General features: G+C 41.2%; 2 protein-coding genes across 2 annotated transcripts; one reads left to right on the forward strand and one right to left on the reverse strand.

The window, feature by feature from the left end:
- The first annotated feature begins 1 nt into the window (after position 1).
- LOC129829960 (leucine-rich repeat-containing protein 47-like) lies at positions 2-11,127 on the forward strand. The gene is made up of 7 exons (XM_055892020.1): positions 2-634; positions 919-1,401; positions 2,188-2,304; positions 3,284-3,399; positions 8,222-8,324; positions 9,061-9,150; positions 10,393-11,127. The coding sequence occupies exons 1-7, from the start codon at positions 71-73 to the stop codon at positions 10,612-10,614; spliced, it is 1,695 nt and encodes a 564-aa protein (XP_055747995.1). The 5' UTR covers positions 2-70; the 3' UTR covers positions 10,615-11,127.
- Positions 11,128-13,589: 2,462 nt separating this feature from the next.
- smim1 (small integral membrane protein 1) lies at positions 13,590-14,965 on the reverse strand. Its single transcript, XM_055892023.1, has 3 exons — positions 14,889-14,965; positions 14,407-14,553; positions 13,590-14,075 (listed from the first exon to the last, which is right to left on the reverse strand). Exons 2-3 carry the CDS (start codon positions 14,502-14,504, stop codon positions 13,952-13,954), a joined length of 222 nt encoding a protein of 73 aa, XP_055747998.1. The 5' UTR covers positions 14,505-14,553; positions 14,889-14,965; the 3' UTR covers positions 13,590-13,951.
- Positions 14,966-15,568: the final 603 nt, after the last annotated feature.

Here is a 15,568-nt window from a genome sequence, read left to right on the forward strand (position 1 = left end):
GCTTAAAGCGTCTGTGCTCAAGTGTTACCGGGTGGCATGAGTTTTCCTTTTCCGGGTCTGGTGTAGCAGCATGGATGGTCAAGAGAGTTGGCCAGAAATTGAGAAAGCCTCAAAAGAGAAAAGACGCGAACTGGTTCTGCAAGGTGCAGTTATCGATGAAAAGATATCCTCGAATGGAGGTCTGTGTTCCGCAATCTATTCTCTCAAGCTCCTAAATTACCTAGAAATCATCCAATGTCCGAGTTTGACAGAGATTCATGGAGACATACAAAATCTGACCACCCTTACGAGCTTGATTCTTTGTAGGAATAAGCTCTCCTCTATTCCAAAAACCATTGGAAGTCTGAAGTCCCTGAAAGTCCTCGACATTTCAGTCAACAACCTGAAAGCTTTGCCTGAAGAGATAACACAGCTAAGCGATCTCAATACACTCAACGTGAGCTGCAACAACATCGAGTCACTACCAGATGGACTGTGTCATTGCACGAAACTCTCTACCATCAACATCTCCAAAAATGACATCACTCGGTTCCCTGATGACTTCTATCGCCTGGATCTCCTCAGCACCGTCATCGCCTCTGAGAATTTCATAGAAGAGCTGAGTGGAGATGTTCACAAGCTCTCTGCTCTAAAGGTTTGTAGCTGAAATAATCCATAATTCCACTGCTACCAAAAATGTGCATGACTTCATAAATACCTCTTGTCTATTCCTACTGAATTATGGTCATGATTGACAGGGTAGCTCTCAGTTAATCTTATCAACATTGTATTAAACCTGAGACTGTCTTAACATTTTCCTGGCACAAGGCCTCGCCGATGGTGAGACACCTGAGACCAGGATAAAGCCCTGTTTTGGTTATTAATCTTAATTAATGTCATTACATTCAACTATGATAACAAATATACAATTTTCCTCAGGTTTTGGACCTATCCAACAACAAGCTCAGTGAAATCCCCTACGAGCTGAGTGACTGCTCCAAACTGAAGGAGATCAACTTCAAAGGAAACAAACTCAAAGACAATCGACTGGAGAAGATGGTCAACGGTTGCCAGACCAAGTCCATCCTGGACTACCTTCGGGCCGGTGGCAGAGGGAAAGGCAAAGGCAGTAAGCAGGCCGACGGGGACGGGGAAAAGGCCGACGGGGGCCGGAACGCAGAGAAGACCCAGACCAAAAAGCAGCGCAAGCAGAAAAAGAAGAAGACCGAGGAGGAGGAGGATGAGGTGGATGAGTTGAACCGGCTGGTGGTGAAAGTGCTTCATGTGTCTGACAACCCAGGGGCATTCACTGTAAAGGTGGCAAGTGAACTGAAGGACGTGAGGCCGTACTTGGTGTGCTGTGTGGTCAGAGGCATGAACTTCAGGTCCGGGAATGCGCTCAAGAGGTTCCTGGTTGCGCAGGTAATGCTGTTCAGAGATGAGAACACGTTAGCCTTGGTACCAGTCTGTTTCTGCGTTAGTCAACGTCATATTTGGCAAGGAAACTATGTAGGCTAGTAGTTTGTGAATGCAGAAAGAGACTAAGAACACGCTACAAAATAAACTCAAGTTCAGTGGTGGGAAAAGTACTCAATTGTCATACTTGAGTAAAAGTAAAGATGCCTTAATAGAAAATGACTCAAGTGAAAGTTACTTTTACTGGGTATTTGGTTTTAAATTGACTTAAGTACCAAGAGTAAAAATAAAAGTATAAATCATTTCAAATTCCTTATATTAAGCAAACCAGATGGCACAATGTTTAAATGTTTTATTTACATATAGCCAGAGGCACACTCCAACATCATTTACAAACTAAGCATTTGTGTTTAGTGAGTCTGCCAGATCAGAGACAGTTGGGATGACCAGGGATGTTCTCTTGATAACGGCATGAATTGGTCCTTTTTCCTGTCAAAATTTAACGAGTACTTTTCGGTGTAAGGGAAAATGTATGGATTATAAACTACATTATTTTCTTTAGGAATGTAATGAAGTAAAAGTTGGCAAAAAGTATAAAAAGTGAAGTACAGATACCCCCCAAAACTACTTAATTAGTACTTTAAAGTATTTTTACTTAAGTACTTTACACCACTGTGCAAGCTCATAAATTGACACCATCCTCGATAGGCTATGTAACATAATAAATGATCGTTAAGTCTCTTTTGCATTATTCCGTTTTCACCACTCTTTCTCTTACCTGTTGTATTTTAGACCAAACTTCACGATGACCTATGTGGTAAAAGGACAACTGCGACCATCGCAACACACGACATGCAGCTACTCAAGGGACCTCTCATGTATGATGCCAGAACACCTCCTATGTTAAAGGTATGATACATTGCCTGACATTTTGCTCATACAATGTTAGACAGCCACAAATTCTCAAATGTAAGTCGCTCTGAGATGGAATTAAAAAACACATTTACATCTGACACATTTACTATGACTAACTTCTTGAGCTTATATTAGGGCTGGGAATTGTCAGGGACCTCACGATACTTAGGTGCCGACACAATATGTATTGCGATTCGATATATAATTCAAATGTATTGCTCACTACAGTATGTCTGCTGAAGAGGGACAAGAGAGCCATGAAAATGTTGAGATAAAAGCGCCCAAAACATGTTGGCTCACCATTTTAAAAAGAAGATGGAGAACAAGCAATAGGATGGGAAATGCCTGAGTTTTGCCGCAGGTACAGCCTACTATAGCGCTAGTTAACGTTAACTACCCAGGTAAAACCCCGCCCCATTCCTAGCTTCTATGTGTTTTCCAAGGTATTTTAAGCTCTTCTCAATTGATTGGTTTATGATGACATTTCTCAGGACCTTGTTCCATGTCTTTGTTCAAGTAGTTTATGCAGGCAGTCTCAAATGTTTCTGGAGAATAGAACAAGGCTCTTTTTCTATTGAACATAATACCTCTGTTTTCTTGAGTAGAATCCAGTATTTTGAAGGACAGTTTTAATCAGTAGTTGTGAGCCATAACATTATTCCTTTCTTAATAATTCATGATCCTTTTAAATATATTTTATGCCAAAGCCAGGCAACAAGCCTTTTATAGTGACATTAGTCTGTTATTGAAAGACCTTCATGCGGATTCACCTCGACAGTTTGAACACAAAATAATTGTTGCAGGTTGTTGCCTGTCGCTCTTGGCATATGAACAAATCATTATATTCATAAATTGCATTCAGGTTTGTCTCAATGCATTTCGGTCCCATTCACGGTTATTTAAACAAGCAAAATATATTTTGAAAGGAGCATAAATCTCTCATAAACTCCCAACATAAAATGTTGTTTACTAGATAGTCCCCCTGGGCCGTAAGGAGATGACTGCGGTGGAGCTGATGAGGCAGCTGCAGCTAGAGGCAGAGGACCAGAGGAAACAGAGGAAGAGGCAGAATGTGTCTGGCCTCCACAAGTGAGTATTAACACCTGTCTTTAAGGCAGAGGTGAAAGTATAGGTGAGTCCAGATTCTGTACTCTTCTCCCAAAGTGTATATTTGCAGACTTCCCTTCATGGATTTAATAATGATGGAAACTCTACACAGCAAATGATTACACAAATTCAATGCTTATAAATCCATGACAGGAAGTATAAAAGTGCACACTTCTGGAGGATGTAGAATTGGAAACGCAGCCCAAAGCTGCAGTCGGCCTGATGCCCATGGGCAAAAAAAAATTCACAAAGTGGCCTCTGGGTTGATGTCAGCATTCTTAAAGGTAGAGTCAGCGATATGACGTAGATGCACAAATAAACAGCATAGTGAGTCAATTTCCGCAACAACAGATTGCGAGGCTAAACTTCACCACTGTTTTGGTCCCGTGACTACTCGGAGTGTAATATTCGTATTCGTACCAAACCGTTTTGTATGGGGACCTCGGTTCGGTCCGCACTGTGAATCCGAATGAAAACAAAACAAAAAACACAATTAAAGCTAGGCCTATAGGCTAAGCCTACGCTGCTTTGTAGACCTATGCCTCTTGAGTAAATCTGAGCAACAAAAAAATAATTTCAGGCTATTGCGTTAAGACAACTAGAGCCTATGCGCACATTGTAATAAATGTATAATCTTAATTGCCGCATTTCAAACTGTCCTTTATGAGACGCAGCCAGGAACTAGTTCTGTACGATGGTGAGTGGTGGGGTCAATAAACCAGAATTGAGGGATCCTCCATCATCGTTTAAATTTCCAGTTTGGGAACATTTTGGCTTCCCAGTAGATAACAATGGCGATGGACAGAGAGTTGTGGATAAAACGCTGACAGTATGTCGTCATACTCAACGAGAATAGCCTATGCAGCTGCCAACACCTCAAATATGTTGACACATTTAAGCCGACATCACCCCAGTATACCGGCGCAAGACGGAAACGCAAAGAAACAACAACACAACACGTCTCCCCTCTGCATTCAAGCGGCCTTTGGCAGCTGATTCTGACTGGAGAGCGATAAGTAGGCTCGAACAGTTTTTGGTTTAGAGCTGTGGGTGTGCGCCCATTCTGTGGTTAAAAATGGGGAGTTTCAGGGCGCACCTCGTGAAACTGCTCAAACCATGTTACGAACTTCCCTCTTGCATCCATTTCAGCATACCGACACCCGCTCTAAAAAAGTCAAGCCAAAGTGTTCAATGAATAGGCCAATGCACCCTGTTTTGCACTTACTTGTTAACAGTGACAGCCCATCACATTTCCCCGGAGGCGGATGTATCGTGCTGCAGACACGCCCCCTTTACGAGAGTTATAAGTACTCATATGGCACTGAAGGAAACAGTGTCATGTGTTTGTAACCAAGATGGAAGTGGGAATTTATCACATACGACTAGGAAAAATCCACTTGAACGGCCATCCAACTGGCAATTACTAGTGGGAAACTCGTCTATCATCGAGAGCACCCACTTCTCCCACATGGTGACATCTGACATCACCTACTAAAGAAATGTCCTCTATAACAGCACTTTCGGCAATTGAATGCAACAACACATTATTTATAAAAAGCAGTCTATTAATATGGTTTCTGAACTGTCATTTGTTTACAAGCATGATAGATGTACTCTTAGTTTATGGTGGATGCATCTTGTTGGCCATTAGCCATTCTGCGATAATCAACCAGTTCAAATCACATTAATGTATCCAACTGGTATTTATGACTTCATAACTGGTCAATTCACACCTCCCACATGGTTACAAACGCAGCATCAGAGTGAAAACTTGAGAGGCCCAACATGACAATCCGGTCACAACAGACAATTCCAGGAACATTGTGAAGGGCATTTAATTTTCCCGAACGGTGACCCCAAACCATAATACTACTGAACCGTGGGTTTGTCAAACCTTTACACCCCTAGTGGCTGCTACGTTGTATGACTGTGTGAGAGCGAAGTCTTGCATCATGTTCATTGCAATATATGTGCGGCTGCTCGTGAAATGTCATTTTAAAGGGCCAATCAGCAGTTGAAACAATAATAGTGATTTTTGCGTAAAAAACTAAGGGATGGCAATTGTAAAATGTAATCCCTCTCAAGTTCATAGACAGAGCTATGGATGCAAGGACTGACTATCCATGATATCAAAATGATATACTGAACAAAAATATAAATGCAACATGTAAAGTGTTGGATTCATGAGCTGAAATGAAAAGATCCCAGATATTGTCTATATGCACAAAAAGCTTATTTCTCTCAGAATGTTAATCCATCAGGTGTGGCATATCAAGAAGCTGATTAAACAGCATGATCATTACACAGGTGCACCTTGTGCTGGGGACAATAAAAGGCCACTCTAAAATGTGCAGTCTTGTCACACAACACAATGCCATAGATGTCTCAAGTTTTGAGGGAGTGTGCAATTGGCATGCTGACTGCAGGAATGTCCACCAGAGCTGTTGCCAGGGATTTTTATATTAATTTCTCTACCATAAGCCGCCTCCAAGGTCATTTTAGAGAATTTGGCAGTACGTCCAACCGGCCTCAACCACAGATCACCTGTAACCACGCCAGCACAGGACCTCCACATCCGGCTTCTTCACCTGCGGAATCGTCTGAGACCAGCCACCTGGACAGCTGGTGAAACCTTGGGTTTGCACAACCAGAGATTTCTGCACAAACTAGCAGAACCCGTCTCAGGGAAGCTGCCTGCTCGTCATCCTCACCAGGGTCTTGACCTGACTGCAATCTGACTTCAGTGGGCAAATGCTCACCTTCGATGGCCACTGGCATGGATAAGTCCCGGTTTTTAACTGTACCGGGCAGAAGGCAGACAGCGTGTATAGTGTCAACATTGTGAACGGTGGGGTTATGGTATGGGCAGGTATAAGCTACGGACAACGAACACAATAGCATTTTATTGATGTCAGTTTGAATGCACAGATACTGTGAAGAGATCCTGAAGCCCATTGTTCTGCCATAAATCCACTGCTATAACCTCATGTTTCAGCACTTTAATGCTTGGCCCCATGTCGCAAGGATCTGTGTACAATTCCTGGAAGCTGTCCCAGTTCTTCCATGGCCTGCATACACAGCATAAACGTCACCCATTGAGCATGTTTGGGATGCTCTGGATCGATGTGTACGTCAGCACGTTCCTGCCAACATCCTGCAACTTCGCACAGCAATTGAAGAATGGGGCAACATTCCACAGGCCACAATCAACAGCTTAATCAACTCTATTCGATGGAAGTGTGTTGCGCTGCATGAGGCGAATGGTGGTCACACCAGATACTGACTGGTTTTCTGATCCACGTCCCTACCTTTTTTTTTTTAAGGTATCTGTGACCAACAGATGCATATCTGTATTCCCAATCATGTGAAATACATAGATTAGAGCCTAAAGAATGTGTTTAAATTGACTGATTTCCTTATGAACTGTAACTCAGTAAAATCTTTGAAATTGTTGCATTTATATTTTTGTTCGGTGTAGTTAACCATGTTTTGATGCTATACAGTGTTTGTTTACATTAACTTTGTTTACAAACATTGGACTAAAATAAGTTTATATTTTGGGGTCTAATGGGGTACGACAAGCAAACTAAGCACCTTATCTCAGCTCACTGATCACCATAGCAACACCCACCCGTAGTACACGCTCCAGCAGGTATATTTCATTGGTCATCCCAATAGCCATCCCCAAAGCCACTCCTACTTTGGCCGCCTTTCCTTCCAGTTCTCTGCTGCCAATGACTGGAATGAATTGCAAAAATCACTGAAGCTGGAGACTTATATCTTTAAGCATCAGCTGTCAGAGCAGCTTACCGATCATTGCACCTGTACACAGCCCATCTGTAAATAGCCCACCCAACTACCTCATCCCCATATTATTTATTTTTTTGCTTTTTTGCACCCCAGTATCTCTACTTGCATATCATCTTCTGCACATCTATCACTCCAATTTTTTTTATTGTGTTATTGACTGTACGTTTGTTTATTCCATGTGTAAGTGTTGTTTATGTCGTACTGCTTTGGTTTATCTTGGCCAGGTCGCAGTTGTAAATGAGAACTTGTTCTCAACTGGCCTACCTGGTTAAATAAAGGTGAAATAAACAAAAAAATTAGGCATTATAGTTATATTCTTTATGTATCAATAGGTACATATCGGTCTAAAATGTATGTCGCAACTGCTGATTGCCCCTTTAAATGTTATGGTGTAGTAATAAATGAATTCATATTTCATTTTCTATTTACAGTATGTTGGTGTGGTGTCCTATGCAATAATGCATTGTTTTTATCAAGCACTTCAGTAGCTCAAAACAAAGGCAAAATGATCAGGTTGCTCATTCAACACATGAGGGCGCCATAAGGCTTTTTGATCCAGAAACCATGTTGCCACCACGTTGAAGTAAATAGACCTACTCCTTTATTTATGTGGATGAGAATTTGTGGACTGTTGTTTTTAGGACCTGCCATGGTTGAGCCCAGCTGAGTTTTGTTCACCCATTTTCTGTAAAGATATTGCCATGATATAGGCAAGTGATAAAGATTACATTATTTACAAGATTAGGTTAGATAACTTGCCTAATTTTAATTTACTTTAAGGTAGATGACACAGTATACCATGACACAGTATTTTGTGGAGTTTTCAAAGAGCTCAAATGTCACTTCAATCTGCACCATTAGTATGGGTGTAGACCTTTCAATGGGCTCTTATGAAAGGGTTCTGTTGGCTATTGTAGCCATCGTTGGCATGAGGGCAATATTACACTTTAGCCATTGTTTCTCGGCTAAAGTTATTTTACTTTATTTTACTCAGATACCTGCAGCTTCTTGATGGAAAAGAACTCTACCCATGTCTGGTGGATGCAGAGGATCATGTGATCTCATTTCCACCAATCACCAACAGCGAGAGAACCAAGGTGTGTGTGTGATCTTTATCAGACCAAAGACGGGTGCCTTTCTTACAGATCACACTCATACACTTTGCACTGCTGGATCAGCAAGTGATTTCACAATACAGCAACAAATAGAAATGTCATAATGTTATGATTTAGAATAAGTCTTTGTTCTCAGTATCTACATTTAGCCAACCTATAGAGGCCCAGCAGTGTAGAATGCAGTCTAAAACCTTGCTGAGTTGTACTTTCCCTTAGACTTTGCACACCTTCAGCACTTTGACTTTGGAAGCTTTAAATTTCAGCCGCACCAGATAAAGAAACAAATCTGTATCTTTATTGCTTGCTTAACTGCGGACATGCTTGTATCCGGGTTGCAATAAATTCATCTTGAGTATAGTACTTAGCCTTGAAATCAAACGCTGGCTTTTTAAAACTTAGTTGATGACGCAACCAGGTGTTGTCCTACCTGACATTTTCTGATTCTAAAATGTAGTTCTGATCCCTTATTCTGAATTTCGAGATAGTAGCTTGTAAATTCAAGGGAATGTGACGTGGAATAGGCTTACAGGCAATGCACTGCATTTATTCAATGTATTTATTTTCTAATGCCGGATGGATATGATATCGTACTGTCAACTCTATCCTGTCAGCCCTCTTTACAGATTGAATTCATTTGATAATAAAAAATAGTAGTCTGCTTTAGCTGGGGACAATATTACATGCAAGTGATGTACTGTGTCTTTGTCCCGTATTATAGATCAGGAAGACGACTAAGGAGCTTTTCTTAGAAGTGACCAGTTCTACCAGCCTGCAGATCTGTAAAGACGTGATGGATGCTCTCATAGTGGTAAGCTCAGCTCTCTCCCTGTATACAAAGAGACATGCAGTAGGACTGAATCCTACATTGCAATGCACATGCATAACACATACAGCCGTTGATTGCCTGAATTAAACATTTACACATGCATGCATCAGTCAGACACACACGGTGGCTGGCGAGAGCAGAAAAGTGTCATGACACCCGGTGTCATGCTCAGTCTCAGGGTGTTGTGCTGGTTGGACGTCTGGATCCTGGCCTCTCTGGCACTCAGTGGAATAAGTGAGCTCATCTGCCCGGGGTGACTGGCCCGGCGGTGTACGGTGTCAACGTCTAAACATACAGCTCACAATACGACTGCAACCCTAGAGCTGCATACACCCACCAGTACACACAGCAGCAGACACGTTTCAATAACAGCCTTGTCGAAACATAGCAGCCGATAAGGGTTTAATCCACACTCTGATTCCTGCCCCAAAATAGGCATTATTGAGAGAGGGTACGGTTTTGATTGGGTGTGGTGATTGAAGGAGTGATTTGAGGTCAGGTCATGAGAGTTTGGGGTTGATTTAATTCCTGCTCGAATTGGCACACCTCAACAATCCGTCTCAATTGTCTCACTCTCAAGGCTTAAAAATCCTTCTTTAACCTGTCTCCTCCCCTTCACCTACACTGATTTGAAATGGATTTAACAGGTGATATCAATAAGGGATCATATCTTTCACCTGGTCAGTCTATGTCATAGAAATAGCACTCCTAATGTTTTGTACACAGTGTAGGTTGCACTGTTGATGAGACTTCCTGTTCTGGAAGTGCTTGTCCTATATTTCCGCAATCTCATTGACAGATTGTATACCTCCCCATATATATTTTACTGTGTCAACAAACGTGAGTCGAGTGGGGCAAGTTAGTGAGAAGTTTACAATACCTTCAACAAAATTTGCCGCCATTGCTTAAGAAATAAAATTAGGAGAATGTAAAGATTGATGCTATAATAACAATTTCATACCTTGATTACATTTAGACAATTTTTTCTTTGGGGGGGGGGGGATACTTGGTGAACAGATTTCCTATTTAGATTTTATTTTTGTGGAATTCCTGGTGATTTTATTCTCTCATTTTTTTGGACCAAACACTAAAATCCCCCCCAAATATATTTTTAAAAATGACTCATTTGCGGCCGACCCCTGCTCTAGTTTACTTTCTCAAATAGACTTCATCCATATGGTCCCAATGGTCAGCAATTAACACATCTCTCTGTTTCCTGCTCAGAAAATGGCGGAGCTGAACAAGTTCACGTTTGAGCACAGAGAGGAGGCTGGGTCAGAGGGAGAGTCGGATTCACCCCCAGTCCCTGCCTCGGATGGTACCACCTCAGGAGAGCTGGTCATCCAGCAGGTTCGCACCGTGGACCCTGACGGGAACCTCAAGGTCGTCTACCCGTCCAAAACGGACCTCTGCACCGACGTCGGCGACCTGAACGTCATTTGGTAGTTGCGCAACAACCAGCCTTTCGATTTATACACTTACGGTCTCACACAGTTAATCACAATACTGTATATGAGTTGCCACTGTTCAATGTATTTGGTTTGCCGGGTTCCCTTGGTAAGCAAAGCCGATTACATCCACTAATTTCTCAAACATAGAAATAGTGTAATTATAGCCTTGCTTAAGTTCTTGATTACTATTTGGCACGTACAAACAGATTCTGCTGTATTAAGGTATAGAATATATCAACTACCTACCCAACCTAAAATATTGCAGTTTTTGTATACTTATTTTTATATTGCTACACACTAAAGGCAACTCACAATAACTGTAAAGTCTGTAGCAAGCCTGTGTGGTCTGTAGAGTGTAGACATAGTTAATGACAACATTTTAGCATTTGTGAACTGAAACAAGTATAAAACCTTTTTCCATTACTCGCTTTAATAAATTAAGAGCAGGGAATGTGTATAATGTCTAATATTTTAAAAGATCTCTAAAATAAATTGAACCTTGAGGTCAGCAGTGGTTATGCATTTCTTTATTGCACATGTTGAAAGCCAATGCTTTGTTCTGGGTAGAAACATTTCTCCTATTTTCTTGATAATTTCAGGAATGCTTGGCCTCAATGACACAGGAAACCCCAAAGTGATTGGTCAATTAATGTGCATGCATGGTGAACGGCCCTTTGACTGAATTGTAAAACTGCTTGGGTATTAACAGGTTAACTAAAAAGTGCGGGGTACCGTTACATATCAAGTGTCCAGTAAGGGTTGGGGGGAGTGTGTAAAGGGATGTGTCTCAGACACACACACACACACACAGTATAAAAGAATAGCCAGAGAGTTGCAGTTAGGTGTCCTATACGTCAAGGACTGAGTTGGACTATTCGACACAAGATGCAAGCTTCCATTTAAGGCAACCCATTCATTGGAACTATGAAAAGTACTTACAGAGTACAGAAGAAGCAAGCCTGGTCGGATACAAACAGGGAGAAAAAGTCACGGTGGAGAAGCATTAGTGAAAAGGATATGCGGTTCTTGGAGATGAATGTGCAACGGATTGACAGGGCGAATGCTCCACGAGGAGACCCTGCTCAAGCGGATGCTAACCTGAGACCAGCTCCAAAGATAACAAACCCAATTAACTATCTTACTTGTCCTAGGCATTTAATGATTCAAAATAAACTAGGACGTGCAAGCACAACCGCTATCACCCAGAGTATCCTTCTGCCACCCATCACTGGATCAAGAATCATTGCTGGTAAAGCGGAGGGCGCAAATGTGCCGTTTCTCTCTGCAAGACCAGCCGGGTCACTACAAGACAACGGAGATACACACTTGTCAACGTCTGGTGTAAGGAGTGTAAATGCAGTGTTTCGGGTACTGGTTGCTCAACATGCGCAGGATTGTCAAATGTCTAACAAAGCTGGGTTAGTTAGTGGTAGTCTAACCATGTTGAATAGGTCTACAAAAGATTCCATCCAGAACCCAGACACTCGCTCCAGACTAGATTGCACCAAGGGGACCTTTGGGGCCCAGCCAGCTGTGGCATCAAGTTTCTCACCAACAGACCCGTTAGTAAGGCAACGGAGAAATGATGTGAGTAACCCTAGTGCCAACTACAGCGGGGTGAAGACGGAGAGACTTAAACATGATGCCAGTCTATGTGAAACAAAACAGCAGAGAGATTTTTCCTCTGTTGACTCGGCTATTAAAACAGAATCCCAGTACTCTGAAGACAAAGATACCATCAAGACTGGCATAGACTCTCTTTGTCCCAATGATGCAGATTACTATACAGACCAGAGAATTGCAGAATGGGTCTTGAAAGTCAACTCCACCCTATTTTCCTCATCAGATGATGAAATGCATTGCGTAAATTCTGTTGAGGAGCAAGATATTGCCACCATAAAAATTATCTATGAGGGAGAGTAATAAAAGCTGATTTGATGAGGTAGAGCAACGAGGTGAGATTTTATTTTTCACTGTCATTTATACTGAACAGAAATATAAATACAACATGCAACAATTTCAAACATTTTACTGAGTTATAGTTCATATATGGAAATCAGTCAATTGAGATTCATTAGGCCTTAATTTATGGATTTCACATGACTGGGAAGGGGTACAGCCAAAAGGGCTTTATTACAGACGGAAATACTCTTCAGTTTCATCAGCTGTCCGGGTGGCTGGTCTCAGACGATCTTGCAGGTCAAGAAGCCGGATGTGGAGGCCCTGGGCTGGCGTGGTTACACATGGTCTGCGGTTGTGAGGTGGCTTATGGTAGAGAAATTAACATTCAATTCTCTGACAACAGCTCTGGTGGACATTCCAGCAGTCAGCATGCCAATTGCATGCTCCCTCAACTTGAGACATCTGTGTCATTGTGCTGTGACAAAACTGCACATTTTAAAGTGGCCTTTTGTACCCAGTACAAGGTGCTCACTAACAGGGATATAAACAAATTTGTGCACAAAATATGAAATAAGCATTTTGTGCATATGGTAGATTTCTGGGCTCTTTTATTTCAGCTCGTGAAACATGGGACCAACGCTTATGTTACGTTTTATATTTTTGTTCAGTATACATTGTGGACATTACAGCCTCTATGGGCAGTGGGCATAGGTTTGACTTCAACATTGGGGAGAGCAACATTGCAGAGGACAACATTTACCTCTAATATTGGGAGCGGGGGCCATGTCCCCCCTTTCCCGCTATAAATTACACCCCGGTCCAGGGCTCAAATGTACAGACTTTTTTAATCTCTATGACAGTTTGATTATAAAGCTATTTCTCGTTACAGACTAGATGGATTTGAGGTGAGAAAATAAATATTAAAAAGTGTATTTTTGTAATGATGATTAGGTTTAATATATTTGCAGATGTACCTAAATAAATAAAAAATCAGTCCTTGTCAAGAGAGGCAAACCTCTTGTTTGAAAGCATATTTACCACACCATGTTTGTTCAATAACACAGGTAATTAACATATTTTAAACAGCTTTTTTATTACTATTAGTATTGCCTGTGTCCTTTCATTAAAATATTGAATCCACATGGCCTTGATATACAGTTGAATAGGCTAACATAACAAGCCCTGTAGTACAATCTTGAAAAAACAATTGAAATAGATGATATCACTTAGTGACAAGAACATATTGAATACCAAGCACTGTAAGTCAAACATTATGTTCATGTTTTTGGACTTAATTGCAATGACTTTTCACATATAAGACAAAGCTGTGGGAAGCTGTAAAATTACTTTACAACAAGCAAACTGCAATCCCAACACAATCGCTACATAACATAATTCCATCTGTTGAGGGTCCTTCGGTCAGTGTCCGGTCAGCATTTGTGGACGTAATATCCAGTGACGTATCCTATGACGTAAACAGCCACCAGTGCAGCCAAAGCTCCGGCCACCTTGATAGCTATGCCCAAGGTGCCAGTGCAGACTCTGTTGTAGAGCCTTTGGGGAACAGAACATGTCATGTCATAATATGACCACTGATTACAGTTGGGGTCAGTCCATACACAATCAGTAAACTTAAGGGGTCATCATTTGGGAAAGTTAATAAACTAGGATTAAAGGTAGGAAACACTGCACTGAATACAATTTTCAACTTCATATACCTTAATTGAAAGTAAAGTAAGTGTTTCTTGAACTGCCTAGAACATTGTCCTTCACTATAATTTATATTCCCTGTCCCCTGTGATTAATAAACAACGGGCACCCTATAATAGTAAGAACACTGATTGTATCTTCTGTCACCCAGTCATGAGTCTTCCTCAGAGCTTACCCCGTTACACCTGTTCCAGCCACATTCAGATTGATGTTGTCTTCATTCCAGCGGTTGTATTGCACACCAGCAGTATTGGAGTCCATGTCAGAAGCCATTCTTCCCTGAATTTTATTTACTGCAAATACCACTTACTCCTTCAACAACCTGTAAAGATTAGATAGAGATGGAGTTGCACAATATGGATATAGAATAGGTAATATCGTGAAAAGACATTTGGTCTTTCTTCCCACAATCAATTTAGACCTATTCAGTTCCCCATTTAGGCTAACTTAAATTTCAATAAATGATTGAATTTGTTTTATTTGATTATATCTCATTGTATCATTCAATGAGTCTTTGTATGACACATTAAAACTCAAAACAGGTGGCTAGAGCTGTAGGACATTGATCAGCTTGCCCAAACCCACTGGCTCAAACTATAAACAAATCCTATTGCTAATCACCCAACTTAACCAGAAAATAACTGGCAGTCTACTCACCACTGCTCTTTTGAGGACTGAAGGCAGATTGTGTTGAAGAAGGCATGCCTCTTTCTCTTTATATATGTTCATCACAGTCAGCATTCATCACCTGGTCATAAATTGAGAAGGCCATAGGAGTTTTATGGCTCTTTCCAATGATTAAAGCAATTAAAATTATGTGCTCTGTGTTTGCCTCCGGTTACAGATACAGTAACTGCAGATCTTTCTTGATAACTGCATGCAGATTATTCACATCACAAAGGTAAAGGTCAATATTTCAACAGGCAATTACATGTTTACTCATAGCCATGTGGTAAAATGAAAAAAAAAAGAATAATATGTTTACATACATTTCCCTACTTAGCTATTTTGGTTGTTTTGAAATAGCCTACAGTGCTAACTGCAATTGACAAAGGCTATGCGTCATACATTCATCAACACCATTCCATGCAATGTTTGCTGAATATTTTGTGCTTTTTTAACTTTTGTTGTTGACTTTTACTGTTCAACTCTTATGTAGCAGGCTACAGTCGAAAAGAGGATGCATTTATCCTTTTTGACAGATGACATTTTGTATGCTTGTATTGGACACCTATCGATGTCATCGACGGATTGATTACTTGACCTGTGACCAGGCCTGCGACGGAATCCTTGGGACGTCCCAACTCTGACATTACCCCATTGAAGTTGAATTTTAA

This window comes from Salvelinus fontinalis, chromosome 31, assembly GCF_029448725.1.
Source record: "Salvelinus fontinalis isolate EN_2023a chromosome 31, ASM2944872v1, whole genome shotgun sequence".
Lineage (NCBI taxonomy): Eukaryota > Metazoa > Chordata > Actinopteri > Salmoniformes > Salmonidae > Salvelinus > Salvelinus fontinalis.